Source organism: Cinclus cinclus, chromosome 13, assembly GCF_963662255.1.
Source record: "Cinclus cinclus chromosome 13, bCinCin1.1, whole genome shotgun sequence".
Lineage (NCBI taxonomy): Eukaryota > Metazoa > Chordata > Aves > Passeriformes > Cinclidae > Cinclus > Cinclus cinclus.
Window position 1 is genome coordinate 2,739,705 of NC_085058.1, and position 12,299 is coordinate 2,752,003.

Genomic DNA, 12,299 nt, shown 5'->3' on the forward strand with positions numbered 1-12,299 from the left:
TGAAGAGGTAGAAGTTTATTGGAATATAAACATTCAGATAACCTGTAAGATAGAAAAAACCCAACAACAACATATACAGACACTTGTTGGAAGGAGACGTTGAGGTATTTATCCACCGCCTAGGCTATCACATTTGTTTTTATTTACTTATTTTATTATTTTTTTTTCTCTTTTAAATAGGTAAGAAAACTAGTTAGCAAGGCTGCTGCAGCTGTTTGGAGAGAACATCCGATCGCAGTCCCCGCGTTGGCCGCGGGGCCGAGCAGGCACACGCAGACTCCCCCGATGCCACCCTCCCTCCCTGCCTTCCCCGCAGCCCCGGGGCTGCTTCCCTCCTCCCCCCCCCTCCCCTGGAAGAGCCGGGGGGAGAGAGCTGGGGGTTTGTGGCCGGTGTGTGGAGCTGGGGGAGAGGATGGAGCGACGCTGCAAAGCGGAGGAGCGCTGCCCTCGGGAACGTCCTGCTCGCAGCATCAAACCCTGAGTACTGCCCGGGGCTGGGGCGGACCCCGCTCAGCCTTCCCCGCTCTGCTGCTGGTTTCCAGCACCCCGAACCCAAAGCCTGGCAGCTCAGCAGGAGACCCGCAGCTCAGGCTGCCAGGGCCAAAGCCAGGCTGAGGGAAAGGGTTAACTCTTCACAGTCTGGATGGTCCTTGTCACCCTGGGCTGGGAAAAGGACCGGTTTATTGTTGCAGCTTATTTAACTGAGGTATCTGTTAACGCTTCCCGACCTGATTCTTTCCCTGAATTGGATACAAAACAATCTGTTAGTCCCTGGCTAGTTCCAGTCTAGGTTGAGTAAAGCTTATAAACATTAATACTCTAGTAGTGTCCAAGCAGTTCAGTGATTCGAGTGCCTTTCTGTGCAAGAAAACACGACGTTAGCAAGTGAGACAAAGCAACCCCACCCCGGAGCAGCCGGGAAAAGCAGAAAAGTGCCCCAGTCCCACTCAGAGGAAACAGCCCCAACCCCACGCCCGAATAAAATAATAATGAAAAAAAAAAAACAACCAAAACAAAACAAAACAAAAGAGATTTAAAAAAATCATCTGTTTGAGTCCCAGAAAATCCTCTGGGAGTCTGCGGGGATGAAATGCCACGGGGTCAGCCCGGCTTCCCCCCCCCTCCCCGCCCACAGGGAGGGCACGGCTCCCTCTGAAAGCAGCAGGCTGGGACAGCCGGGAGCAGCATCCCCCTCAGGACATGTGCATTCCCTTCTCCTGATCCCAGAGAGTCCTCAGGACTGCGGGGCAGCAGGAAAGCCCGGAGCTCGGGAAAGCGATCACTCCTGGCCCGTTTTCCCGCTGTCCTGCCATGCACATGTCCTGGGATAATGCTGGAATTCTGCTCCTGGAGGGTGGGGAAGCCTCTGCTCCTCTGCTCAGCCTTGTTTGAACTCCCTGTCTTTGGTGATGCATTTAAAAGTGAATACAAACAGAAGCAAACACAAAGTCAGCAAACCCACCTATGAAAACCCCCAAGCGATAGGATATGCCAATACTTCCTGAAGAGGATAAAAAAAAAAAAAAAACAAAACGAAAACAAAACCAACCCAACACAAACAAAACCAACCCAACAAGTTACATATCTGAGGTATTTCGTCTGCTCAAAAAAACCTGACTTGGGTCCGGAGCACGGGAAGGATGTCACCAGGGCAGGAGGGATGGGAGGAATGTCACCAGGGCAGGGGCACGGGGAAAGGCCACAGGGACAGGGGGACAGCACGAGGCCACTCCAGCAGCTGATTCACAGAGCCAGGGAACTCCAGCTCTGCTTCCAGGGCAAGGAAGGGCTGGATTCCCTGCGCTCTGCTTCTCCCTGGTGAGCAGCAGGTCTGCCCTGCTCGGGGGTACAGCTGGAAGGGGGTTTGTTCAGAGCCCCAAATCCCCACACTCGCCATCCCCACCAGCACCCCTGTGCTCGGCACACAGCCCTGCACAGCTTCCAGAGCTGCTCCAGGGAGCCTGGAGGGGTGAGACACGGAGCCCCAGCACACCCAGGCTGTCCGTGTCACTCCTCAGGGGACACAGGGACACTCAGCACTCGAGGGGTGAGGTGGCACCAGCCAGGACCGAGCAGCCGATGGTGCCAAAACCGTGGAGAGGAGGAGGATGGGGGGGACACAGCAGGAAGGAACACAAGAATATTGCCATGGGAGAACAGGGCCAGGCACCCCCCGGCTCTCAGGATTGTCAAAACACGGAGCTGTGGGTGGGAAGAGCCCTGGAGGCCCCTGGTTCCAGCAGGACCAGGATTCCCAGCCCCAGCCCCGGCCCTTTCCCTGCCCTGGTGAGGTCCCGGCCACGCCCGGAGCCCATCCCTGATTGAGAAACGCCGGGTGTGCCCCCACTTCCACGGGAACACCACAAACCCCGGGAGGAGGAGACAACGAAGAGCACGAGGGAAGAAGGAAAAGGGGGGGCAACAAAGCAAAACCAGGCCGGACAAAGAGACGATGAAGGAAAACTCGCTGGCATGGAAAGGTTTCACCACCACCACCATCATCATCCTCCCCTTCCTCCTGCTGCTGGCCAGCCACGAGAGCAGGTTCCTTGAGATGAGGTATGTGTGCACTCCCGGGGCCGGGCGTGCCCGTCAGAGGGACCAGCTGGTGGAGGGCTCTGCGCTGGGTGTGCCCCGCGATGAGGTAGGGCTGGGGGAGCAGTGGGAGCTGCTGGAGCTGCTGCTGGAGCTGCTGGAGCTGCTGCTGCACGAGCTCTGCGTGCCCGAGCCGGCCAGGAGCTGCACCACGGGCTTCTGGGCAAACAGCACTCCTGTGGGCACACAGAGGGTCAGGCTGGGCAAGGGATCCCATCCCCCAGGAGCTGCTCTGGCTCCCGAGTCTGTGTTGAGCACAGGGAAGGGGCGTCTGCTGCTGGAGCCTGTCACAGGGGCGCTGTCCCTACAGAAAACAGAGCCCAAAATGGGTTCTGCCTTCGGGGTTAGGGTCAGGGCTTCCCATTAGGGATTCACCCAATAGAAGGGAACTGCCCCAGGGGACAATTCCTGCTGGGAAAGCAGAGTAAAGCCCCTCCTCAGGAGATCAGGGACAATGCTGCTTCCTATTAATGCTTCCACAGAGAGTCAAAACCCTTCCCTCAGGTTTTAAAGCGCTTAACACCGAGGGGAAGATGCTCATCCTGCCTCGCCCAGTGAACAACAATCACCTCCCACTGTCATTTGGCAGGGACCCACCCCCATGCCACCCATTCCTGTCCCCCAGGAGGGATTCCCCATTCCCAGCAGGGATTTCCCATTCCCAGGAGCTCTCTCCCCATTCCCAGGAGCTCTCTCTCCATTCCCAGGAGCCCTCTCACCAGCATAGGTGGTGCCATTGATCTCCACAGACATGTTGATGCTCCCGATGCCGTTGGGGGACAGGTTCAGTGCCGCTGCCGCCGTGTCAGCCTTGTCTTGTCCCAGCAAGGGAGGGAGGCAGAGTTAGAGGGACACAATCCCATTCCCTGCACTCCCCAGAGGTGAGCACAGCCCCCATTTTGTCCCCACTGAATGTCCCTGATCCCTGGAAGTGCCCAAGGCCAGGCTGTATGGGGCTTGGAGCACCCTGGGATATGGGAAGTGTCCCTGCCCTTTGGGGATGGCTCCCAACTCAAACCATCCCATGCCATGGCTGCAAAGATGCTGAAGTGCATTGGTGAGGTTGGAAATCTTTCCCCAAGGGCTAAATTCCCACTGTCCTCACAAGGAAGGGCTGGGAGCACACTCAGATCTAACTCTCAGCTGGATTTTGCTGTGCTCCGAGTGCTCAGGCTGCATCAGCTCCAGTGGCCACTGGAGGGAGGGAAAACCTCCATGAGAACCAGGATTTTCCTCCATTTCCTCAGCCTGGGCAGTGATGGGCAGCTGTGTTTGAAGGGAGCTCCCAAACCTCCACGAGGGCAAGCCTGGATTTTGGGATTGCTCCTCCTCAGAGGGCAGCAAGGCCACCCCCCCAAAAAAAAACCTCCACATTATTAACACTGAACCTAAATGCTGTTATCAAGCCATGCTGAGCTTATTAAAACCACCTCTCAGAGCAGCTCCCAAAGCTCCATCTGATTCGTATGGTGCAGTGGGGAAAAGGAGGGCACAGAAGACAAAAAAGCCCCTACAAAGGTGGGAATCCCATCCCTAAATCCTCAGGGCTGTTCCTGCTTGTAGGGACTGCAACTGTTCCTAGTGTTTAGAAGTTCAGGGTGAAAGCAAAGTGAGGTGAGTGGGAACGAACATTCCTGGGTAAAATCTGTATTCCCTTTCCCTGGCTCTTTTGGTTTTGATGTGAAATTTAGGGGGATGCAGAGCTGCCAGGAACTGGGAATCCCAATTCCAGCTGCTGCAGCTGCTTTGGAGGAACCTGCTTTGACCTTTCCCATCCATATTTGTGGCCAAACACCTCAAACCAGCACTGCAGGAGCAAGAGCAGCTTTCTTCCCAGCAGTGCCAAATCTGATCAGCAAGGGTGGCAAAGATCCTGAATCCAGGCTGGATTTGGATGAGCTGGATAACAAACCCAGCAGGAAAACCCAGCAAAACCTCGCATGTCAACACTTCTGTGCTGTGTCCCCTGCCTGGGCCCTGCAGAGGTGACCCAGCTCTGCGTGTGACATTCCAGGCTGGCAGCCTTTCCCTCCTTGCTGCTTCCTGAGGATTTTTGCCTCACCTTTCCCATTGATTTTGATCTTCATGGGGATCTGCCGGGCCATGGTGAACAGGTTACGCTGCAGCGCCTGCTGCACCAGCCGCTGCTCCTCCTCCGTCATCCGCGTCACCTTCTTCTCCGGGGGCTCCCCCGCCTCCAGCCTCTCCCTCAGCTGCTCCAGCGTGGCCGTCCTGGCCGCCACGGAGCCCTGCTGGCCACCCAGGGTCACCGGCACGGCGATGCGGCTCGGCATCGACACGGTCAGGGGCACGCCGTCACCTGGGCGAGGAGGGGGATACCCAGACATGTTGGGCACATCCCAACTCCCTCATTCCCAACTCCCACATCCTGACACTGAAACCAAACCCTGCTCCAACATCCCAACGTGGAAACCCAACCCCTGCTCCCACATCCCAACGTGGAAACCCAACCCCTGCTCCCACATCCCAACTTGGAAACCCAACCCCCTCATTCCCAAGTCTCACATCCCAATGTGGAAACCCAACCCCTGCTTCCCTATCCCAACGTGGAAACCCAACCCCTGCTCCAACATCCCAACATGGAAACCCAACCCCTGCTCCCACATCCCAACATGGAAACCCAACCCCTGCTCCCACATCCCAACGTGGAAACCCAACCCCTGCTTCCCTATCCCAACATGGAAACCCAACCCCTGCTCCCACATCCCAACTTGGAAACCCAACCCCCTCATTCCCAAGTCTCACATCCCAACGTGGAAACCCAACCCCTGCTTCCCCATCCCAACGTGGAAACCCAACCCCTGCTCCCACATCCCAACGTGGAAACCCAACCCCTGCTTCCCCATCCCAACGTGGAAACCCAACCCCTGCTCCCACATCCCAACGTGGAAACCCAACCCCTGCTCCCACATCCCAACGTGGAAACCCAACCCCTGCTTCCCTATCCCAACATGGAAACCCAACCCCTGCTCCCACATCCCAACTTGGAAACCCAACCCCCTCATTCCCAAGTCTCACATCCCAACGTGGAAACCCAACCCCTGCTTCCCCATCCCAACGTGGAAACCCAACCCCTGCTCCCACATCCCAACTTGGAAACCCAACCCCCTCATTCCCAAGTCTCACATCCCAATGTGGAAACCCAACCCCTGCTCCCACATCCCAACGTGGAAACCCAACCCCTGCTCCAACATCCCAACATGGAAACCCAACCCCTGCTCCAACATCCCAACATGGAAACCCAACCCCTGCTCCCACATCCCAACTTGGAAACCCAACCCCCTCATTCCCAAGTCTCACATCCCAATGAGGGATCCCAACCCCCGCTCCAACATCCCAACATGGAAACCCAACCCCTGCTCCCACATCCCAACATGGAAACCACCACCATGGCTGTGCCGCGTGAGGGACCAGCTGACCTTTCCTAACGGCCGGTGACACCCGGGGGCTGCTGGTCCCGCTGCCCGGCGCCACGCCAATGATGGGGAAGCGGATTTTGGGAGGGGACAGCAGGGAAGGAGGCCCTGGCGTGGACGGTGAGAAGCTGAACATGGAGGAGCTGTAGCTGGGCCGGCGGCCCTCGCGCCGGTTGCCGTCGATGGCGGCCTGGAGCTCGGCCGGGGAGCTCAGGGACTTCTTCTCACACTCGTAGGCATAGAGGTACTTCATGTACCTGGGACAGGGACAGAGAGGTGCTGAAATATCCTCAAAGGATCATCCAGAATTCCCTCACAACTCAAATATCCTCAAAGGATCATCCAGAATTCCCTCACAACTCAAATATCCTCAAAGGATCATCCAGAATTCCCTCACAACTCAAATATCCTCAAAGGATCATCCAGAATTCCCTCACAACTCAAATATCCTCAGAGGATCATCCAGAATTCCCTCACAACTCAAATATCCTCAGAGGATCATCCAGAATTCCCTCACAACTCAAATATCCTCAGAGGATCATCCAGAATTCCCTCACAACTCAAATATCCTCAAAGGATCATCCAGAATTCCCTCACAACTCAAATATCCTCAAAGGATCATCCAGAATTCCCTCACAACTCAAATATCCTCAAAGGATCATCCAGAATTCCCTCACAACTCAAATATCCTCAAAGGATCATCCAGAATTCCCTCACAACTCAAATATCCTCAAAGGATCATCCAGAATTCCCTCACAACTCAAATATCCTCAAAGGATCATCCAGAATTCCCTCACAACTCAAATATCCTCAAAGGATCATCCAGAATTCCCTCACAACTCAAATATCCTCAAAGGATCATCCAGAATTCCCTCACAACTCAAATATCCTCAAAGGATCATCCAGAATTCCCTCACAATTGAAATATCCTCAGAGAATCATCCAGAATTCCCTCACAACTCAAATATTCTCAAAGGATCATCCAGAATTCTCTCACAACTGAAATATCCTCAAAGGATCATCCAGAATTCCCTCACAACTCAAATATTCTCAGAGAATCATCCAGAATTCCCTCACAACTCAAATATCCTCAAAGGATCATCCAGAATTCCCTCACAACTCAAATATCCTCAAAGGATCATCCAGAATTCCCTCACAACTCAAATATCCTCAGAGAATCATCCAGAATTCTCTCACAACTCAAATATCCTCAAAGGATCATCCAGAATTCCCTCACAACTCAAATATCCTCAAAGGATCATCCAGAATTCCCTCACAACTCAAATATCCTCAAAGGATCATCCAGAATTCCCTCACAACTCAAATATCCTCAGAGAATCATCCAGAATTCTCTCACAACTCAAATATCCTCAAAGGATCATCCAGAATTCCCTCACAACTGAAATATCCTCAAAGGATCATCCAGAATTCCCTCACAACTCAAATATCCTCAAAGGATCATCCAGAATTCCCTCACAACTCAAATATCCTCAAAGGATCATCCAGAATTCCCTCACAACTGAAATATCCTCAAAGGATCATCCAGAATTCCCTCACAACTCAAATATCCTCATTGAATCATCCAGAATTCCCTCACAACTCAAATATTCTCAGAGAATCATCCAGAATTCCCTCACAACTCAAATATACTCTGTAATTCATCCAGAATTCCCTCATAATTGAAATATTGTCAATAAATCATCCAGAATTTCCTCAGAACTCAAATACTGTCTATAAATCACACGGAATTCCCTCACAACTCAATCATTGTTAATAAACCATCCAGAATTCCCACACAACTCAATCATTGTTAATAAACCATCCAGAATTCCCTCACAATTAAAACTCCATCTCTAAATTTCCCAGGACTCCTCCACAACGGAGAACACAAAATCCCAAAAACCCAGAACTGGAGCAAGACACTTAACTGCAGGAATTTTTTAGGAATTATCCCCATCTGAGGCTGAGCAGTACCAAACCTCAGCCCCTTTGGAGGAGTTTTGGACACAGGTTTGGAGGAGACAGAGCCTTGTGGGAATGGTAAGGAGGCTCTAAAAAATTCCCAAAATCTGAATTTCCATAGGGAATGGAAATGTATTCCTTCATCACTAAGGATTAATTTTGTCCAATTTTATAAGAATTTTACAGTTTCACTTCCCTGTGTGTTTTTATTCTGCTTATCCCACTCTTCCTTCCCTACCCTGTGCTGGTGTCTGAGGAGGTGCCTGAGGTTTTTGGACTGAGCAGAACCAAACCTCAGCCCCTTTGGAGGAGTTTTAGACACAGGTTTGGGGGAGACAAAGCCTTGTGGGAATGGTAAGGAGGCTCTAAAAAATTCCCAAAACCTGAGTCTCCATAGGGGCTGGCAGTGCATTCCTCCATCACTAAAGCACAGTTTCATTCTGTTCAATTTTACAAGGATTTCACTTGTCTGGGTGTTTTTATTCTGCTTATCCCACTCTTCCTTCTCTACCCTGTATATGAGGACTGGTTAACCCTTACAGCAAGGAGGTGCTGAATTCCCACTTGCCAGTGCTAAAACAGGCATTAAATCACCAGGAGACCCCCGAGGAGGCAAAAAGGGCTGGAGGGAGGTGGAGATTCCCTTCAGGAGCTCCTAATTCCCAACTCACTGCGTGCGCAGGGTGAAGGCGGCGCTGGTGATGGAGGTGGGCAGGTTAAGGCCTTTGGTGATCTCCCTCCAGATCTTCTTGTTGATGATCTCCACCAGCCCACCCTTCTCAGTCACCAGCTTGTAGAGCATGTAGAGATCCAGGATCTGCTTGGCCATGATGGGGATCCGGTTGATGGGAGTTCCTGCAGGGGGGGAATAATAAAAAATAAGGAGCATGGAAAGGATGGAGTCAGGGAGGGGAGGAGATTGAAGGCACGGGCAGCTTAGGGGGATCCATGTCTCCCCTAATGGGAAATTCAGGGAATTTGCAGCCAGGATGGAGGCCTCCACGTGAGTGAGTAACTGAGGCAAGGGAAGTGTAACAGCGGTGGTGTTTTTCACCATTTAATTCATGGTTTGTCTGGAGTCTCTTGTGTCTTCACTCAGAGCCAGGATTAAAAAATACACGAAGGAAATGCATTTTCTTGTGTTTGGGCTTGGTTGTTTATTAAATCTTATCTAAAGTACAGAGAGTTTGGCAGCACTTCCAGCCACCAGCTAGAAGTGAGCAAAATGGAGAGAGATCCAGCTGCTGCAAGGTCTTTTAAAGCTCAACAGTCCAACAGAGAATTAACACCTCTATTATTTATACTTTTACCCCAATAACCAAATTCCCGTGACCCTCAGTGCAGCACTGACTGTCCAAACAGAAACCACTGCCTGAAACCATGAAGAAAGAGGAAGATGAGCACCAAAAGGGAGACACCACCCAAATTCCTCCATCTTGTCCCATACCTATTACTGCATTATAAAAACCTCAAATTCCAAACCTTTCACCACGTGAAATCACACACTTCTATTTAACTACACACCCGTGACTCGAACTCCATCACCCAAATTTGGAAACCTTCTCCAAGGGCTCAGGTCAAAAGCAGTGTTCTCCTGGGGGTCAGTGCCAGAAAGCACAGAAAGCTCAAAAATCCCAGGTTTCTGGGATCCAACAGGGAAGAGCAGCCACAGGGCACAGCCTTTCCATGGAAAACCCTTTCCTGTGGGCAAAGGGAATTAGCAGAGCAATAAAAACCCGCAGCTCCTGGAACAGAAAGGGGGGAAGTTGGGACTATTGAAGGCGAGGCACAAAGGAATGGGTTTTATGATCTCAGGGTTAAAATCCTTGGATAAAAATCCTGACAACCCCCAGGATGTGTTGTGCTGTTTGCCTGGGAACAGCAGAACCACGGGACTCAGCACTGGAGAACGCCTCTCTCCCATGGAGACACAATTCCATCCTCCAGCCCTCACAACAACCTGGAGAGGTAAATAAAGGCTGCTCCTTCCACAGAGCTTCCAACCTCCCACTCCTTTTCCCAAACAATTCCCTGGTGAAGCCACGGCAGCTCTGAGCATCCCAAAGCCAGGTTCTGCTCCATCCTCCCTGCTTGGTTTTATTTTATTTTATTTATTTTATTTTATGCTTGGTCATATTTCATGCTAACAGGGAAGAAAATCTGATCTTTAACCTGGCAGTGCCCCTTTGACAGCTCCTGGAAGTGCTAACGCCTGAACCAAAGAGATCTAGGCACGGAGAGAAAGAAGGAATAAAAAAAAAAATAGCTCAAGTGGCAGAGCTTTTATTTGGCCTGGGAAACTCTGTCCTGGATCAAAGGGCCGCCCAGCCCATCCTGTCCCCACAATGGGCAGCCCCAGCCTGGCAGGAAGGCTTGGGAGGGGGGCAGGGGGACAATTGTGGAATCCCCAGTCCCCAGGGGAGGCTGGTGGCACTGCTGGCAGCCCCAGATCCCCCCCTTTATGGCCCTTATAAACGGGTTTATTCCGTGCCGTGAAAGGAGCCCGGCCCTGCAGATGTCCTTGCCAGACATCCAAGAGGGAATTTTTTTTCTTCCCTGTCTTTTCTTTGGGAAGCCTGTTAGGCATTATTAGCTGGTGGTGCCAACTCCCACAGGTTAACGAGATGCTGGATAAAACAGCTCGGTTTTTTTTTTTCAGCTCTAAAGGGCAGAAAACCCCACAGATTCAAAGCGTTCGGGAGCAGTTTGATCGGGTTTGGATCAATTTATATCAACCCCACCCTCTTCCCTCGTCCCAGCAGCCTGCTGCCCACGGAACAGACCCCACAACCTTCCCGCATCTCAGGGCCACAGATCCCTCAGGGAGCACAGAAGGAATTCCAAACCCTCTAAACTCTCTGTGGCTCCAACCCATCCTCCCAAAAAAAAAAAAAAAAAACCACCCTGGATTTGCTCCGTTTTTCCCCCAGCCTCCATTTTGACAGCAGGTATCCACAGAGCACTGGGAATCAGGGAATGATCAAGTTACCTGGAGCTGTCACTCGTCACCTGAGCCACACCCACAGGGAATATTTCCTTCCCAAGCCCCCAGACATAGCCAGGACACCCCAAAATTCCCCTTCTTTCATTAATTAGCAACAGCAGCAAAAGCCTTTGCTCGCCTGGGGGAGGATGAAGCTTCTCTCCACCCAAGTTTCCACAATCCAATTTAAGGAATGGCATTAACTTGTCCAGCAGGGACTTTCATCCAGATCTCATCCAGATGGAGAGTGAAAGGGAAGAGCCAGGGATAAAACTCTCAGAGACCCAGCTGCTCACACAGAAAATATTAACGAATATCTGCTTTTTAACACCCTGCGTCTCCCCCAGACACACTTCTAACCCTTCTCCCCATTTGCCCAGCTCAGCAGCTGGGAAAAGACACGAATTATAAATCCAGATACTCCTGGGAGAGGTACAAAAATCACCTGGTTCTTCGGGGAATAAAGGCTGGAGCATTTCCAGGGAGCTGCTCCCAGCTGGAGAAGAAGCAGCGCTGGGGTCTGACCTCCCTGAACCCCCTCAGCACCCCCTGGACATCTTCCCTTGCTTTTAAGCAGGACCAAAGTGCCCCAAAATTTCATTGATGAAATTTTTATGGGCTAAATTGAGATTTAGATAGAAACACACGTTTATAAACTCAGCGAAACGGGGAATTCTACAGAAACGCGCATTCATAAACTCAGCTAAACGCGTTCACGCAGAGAATATAAATTTATCCACCGAGATAAAACCTCCACGAAAAATGCAAAAATTTCTTTGTACAGCTCAGGAACTGCACAGAACTGCTCCCGGGAGCTGGAATGATTCCATTTTCCATGCGTTCCTTCAGCTTGATCTCTGCAGATCCAGCAGAGAGCGGGTCGGGCTTTGGCCCCGGCGAATTCCCGGTGTTTTCCAGAGGGATGCGGTGCCCTTCCTCCCCCAGCCCTGCCCGGGGGAAGGTGATAAAGGAAGGTTTTTATTGGAAACCCCCAGCGCTTCGACAGGAAAGGCTGAAAGCTGAGAGCAGCCCGGCAGATCCTGTCAGGGGCCATGATGGATTACTGTCATCTGGCAGCACCAGGATTAATGATCCCAGGGTCAAGGGGCAGAATTCCAGAGGGAAGGGTCAGCAGCCGGGGGCACGGCACAAGACTTGTTGCCTTTTGATGGCAAACTCATTTTACTGTACTTCCAAACCTCCCTGCCCAGCTCCAAGAGGCAGAGGAAGATCCTCCTCTCCCAGCTTGCTTGGAAAACAACTTTTCCTGCTTTTTAGCAGGACCCCAGCTCTGTAATTTGGCTCGTCCCGAGCCAAACAAG

At 51.8% G+C, this 12,299-nt stretch overlaps 1 protein-coding gene across 2 annotated transcripts in view; it reads right to left on the reverse strand.

Annotated features, from left to right (window-relative positions):
* ARID3B (AT-rich interaction domain 3B) overlaps positions 1-12,299 on the reverse strand; it is a 32,037-nt gene continuing 19,738 nt past the window's right edge. For both annotated transcript variants that reach the window (XM_062501277.1, XM_062501278.1), the window contains 5 exons: positions 8,666-8,849; positions 6,036-6,289; positions 4,658-4,915; positions 3,315-3,410; positions 1-2,771 (listed from right to left, as the gene is read on the reverse strand). In XM_062501277.1, the coding sequence (XP_062357261.1) occupies positions 2,593-2,771; positions 3,315-3,410; positions 4,658-4,915; positions 6,036-6,289; positions 8,666-8,849 (971 nt within the window). In that variant the 3' untranslated portion in view covers positions 1-2,592. The remainder of the gene's footprint in view (positions 2,772-3,314; positions 3,411-4,657; positions 4,916-6,035; positions 6,290-8,665; positions 8,850-12,299) is intronic.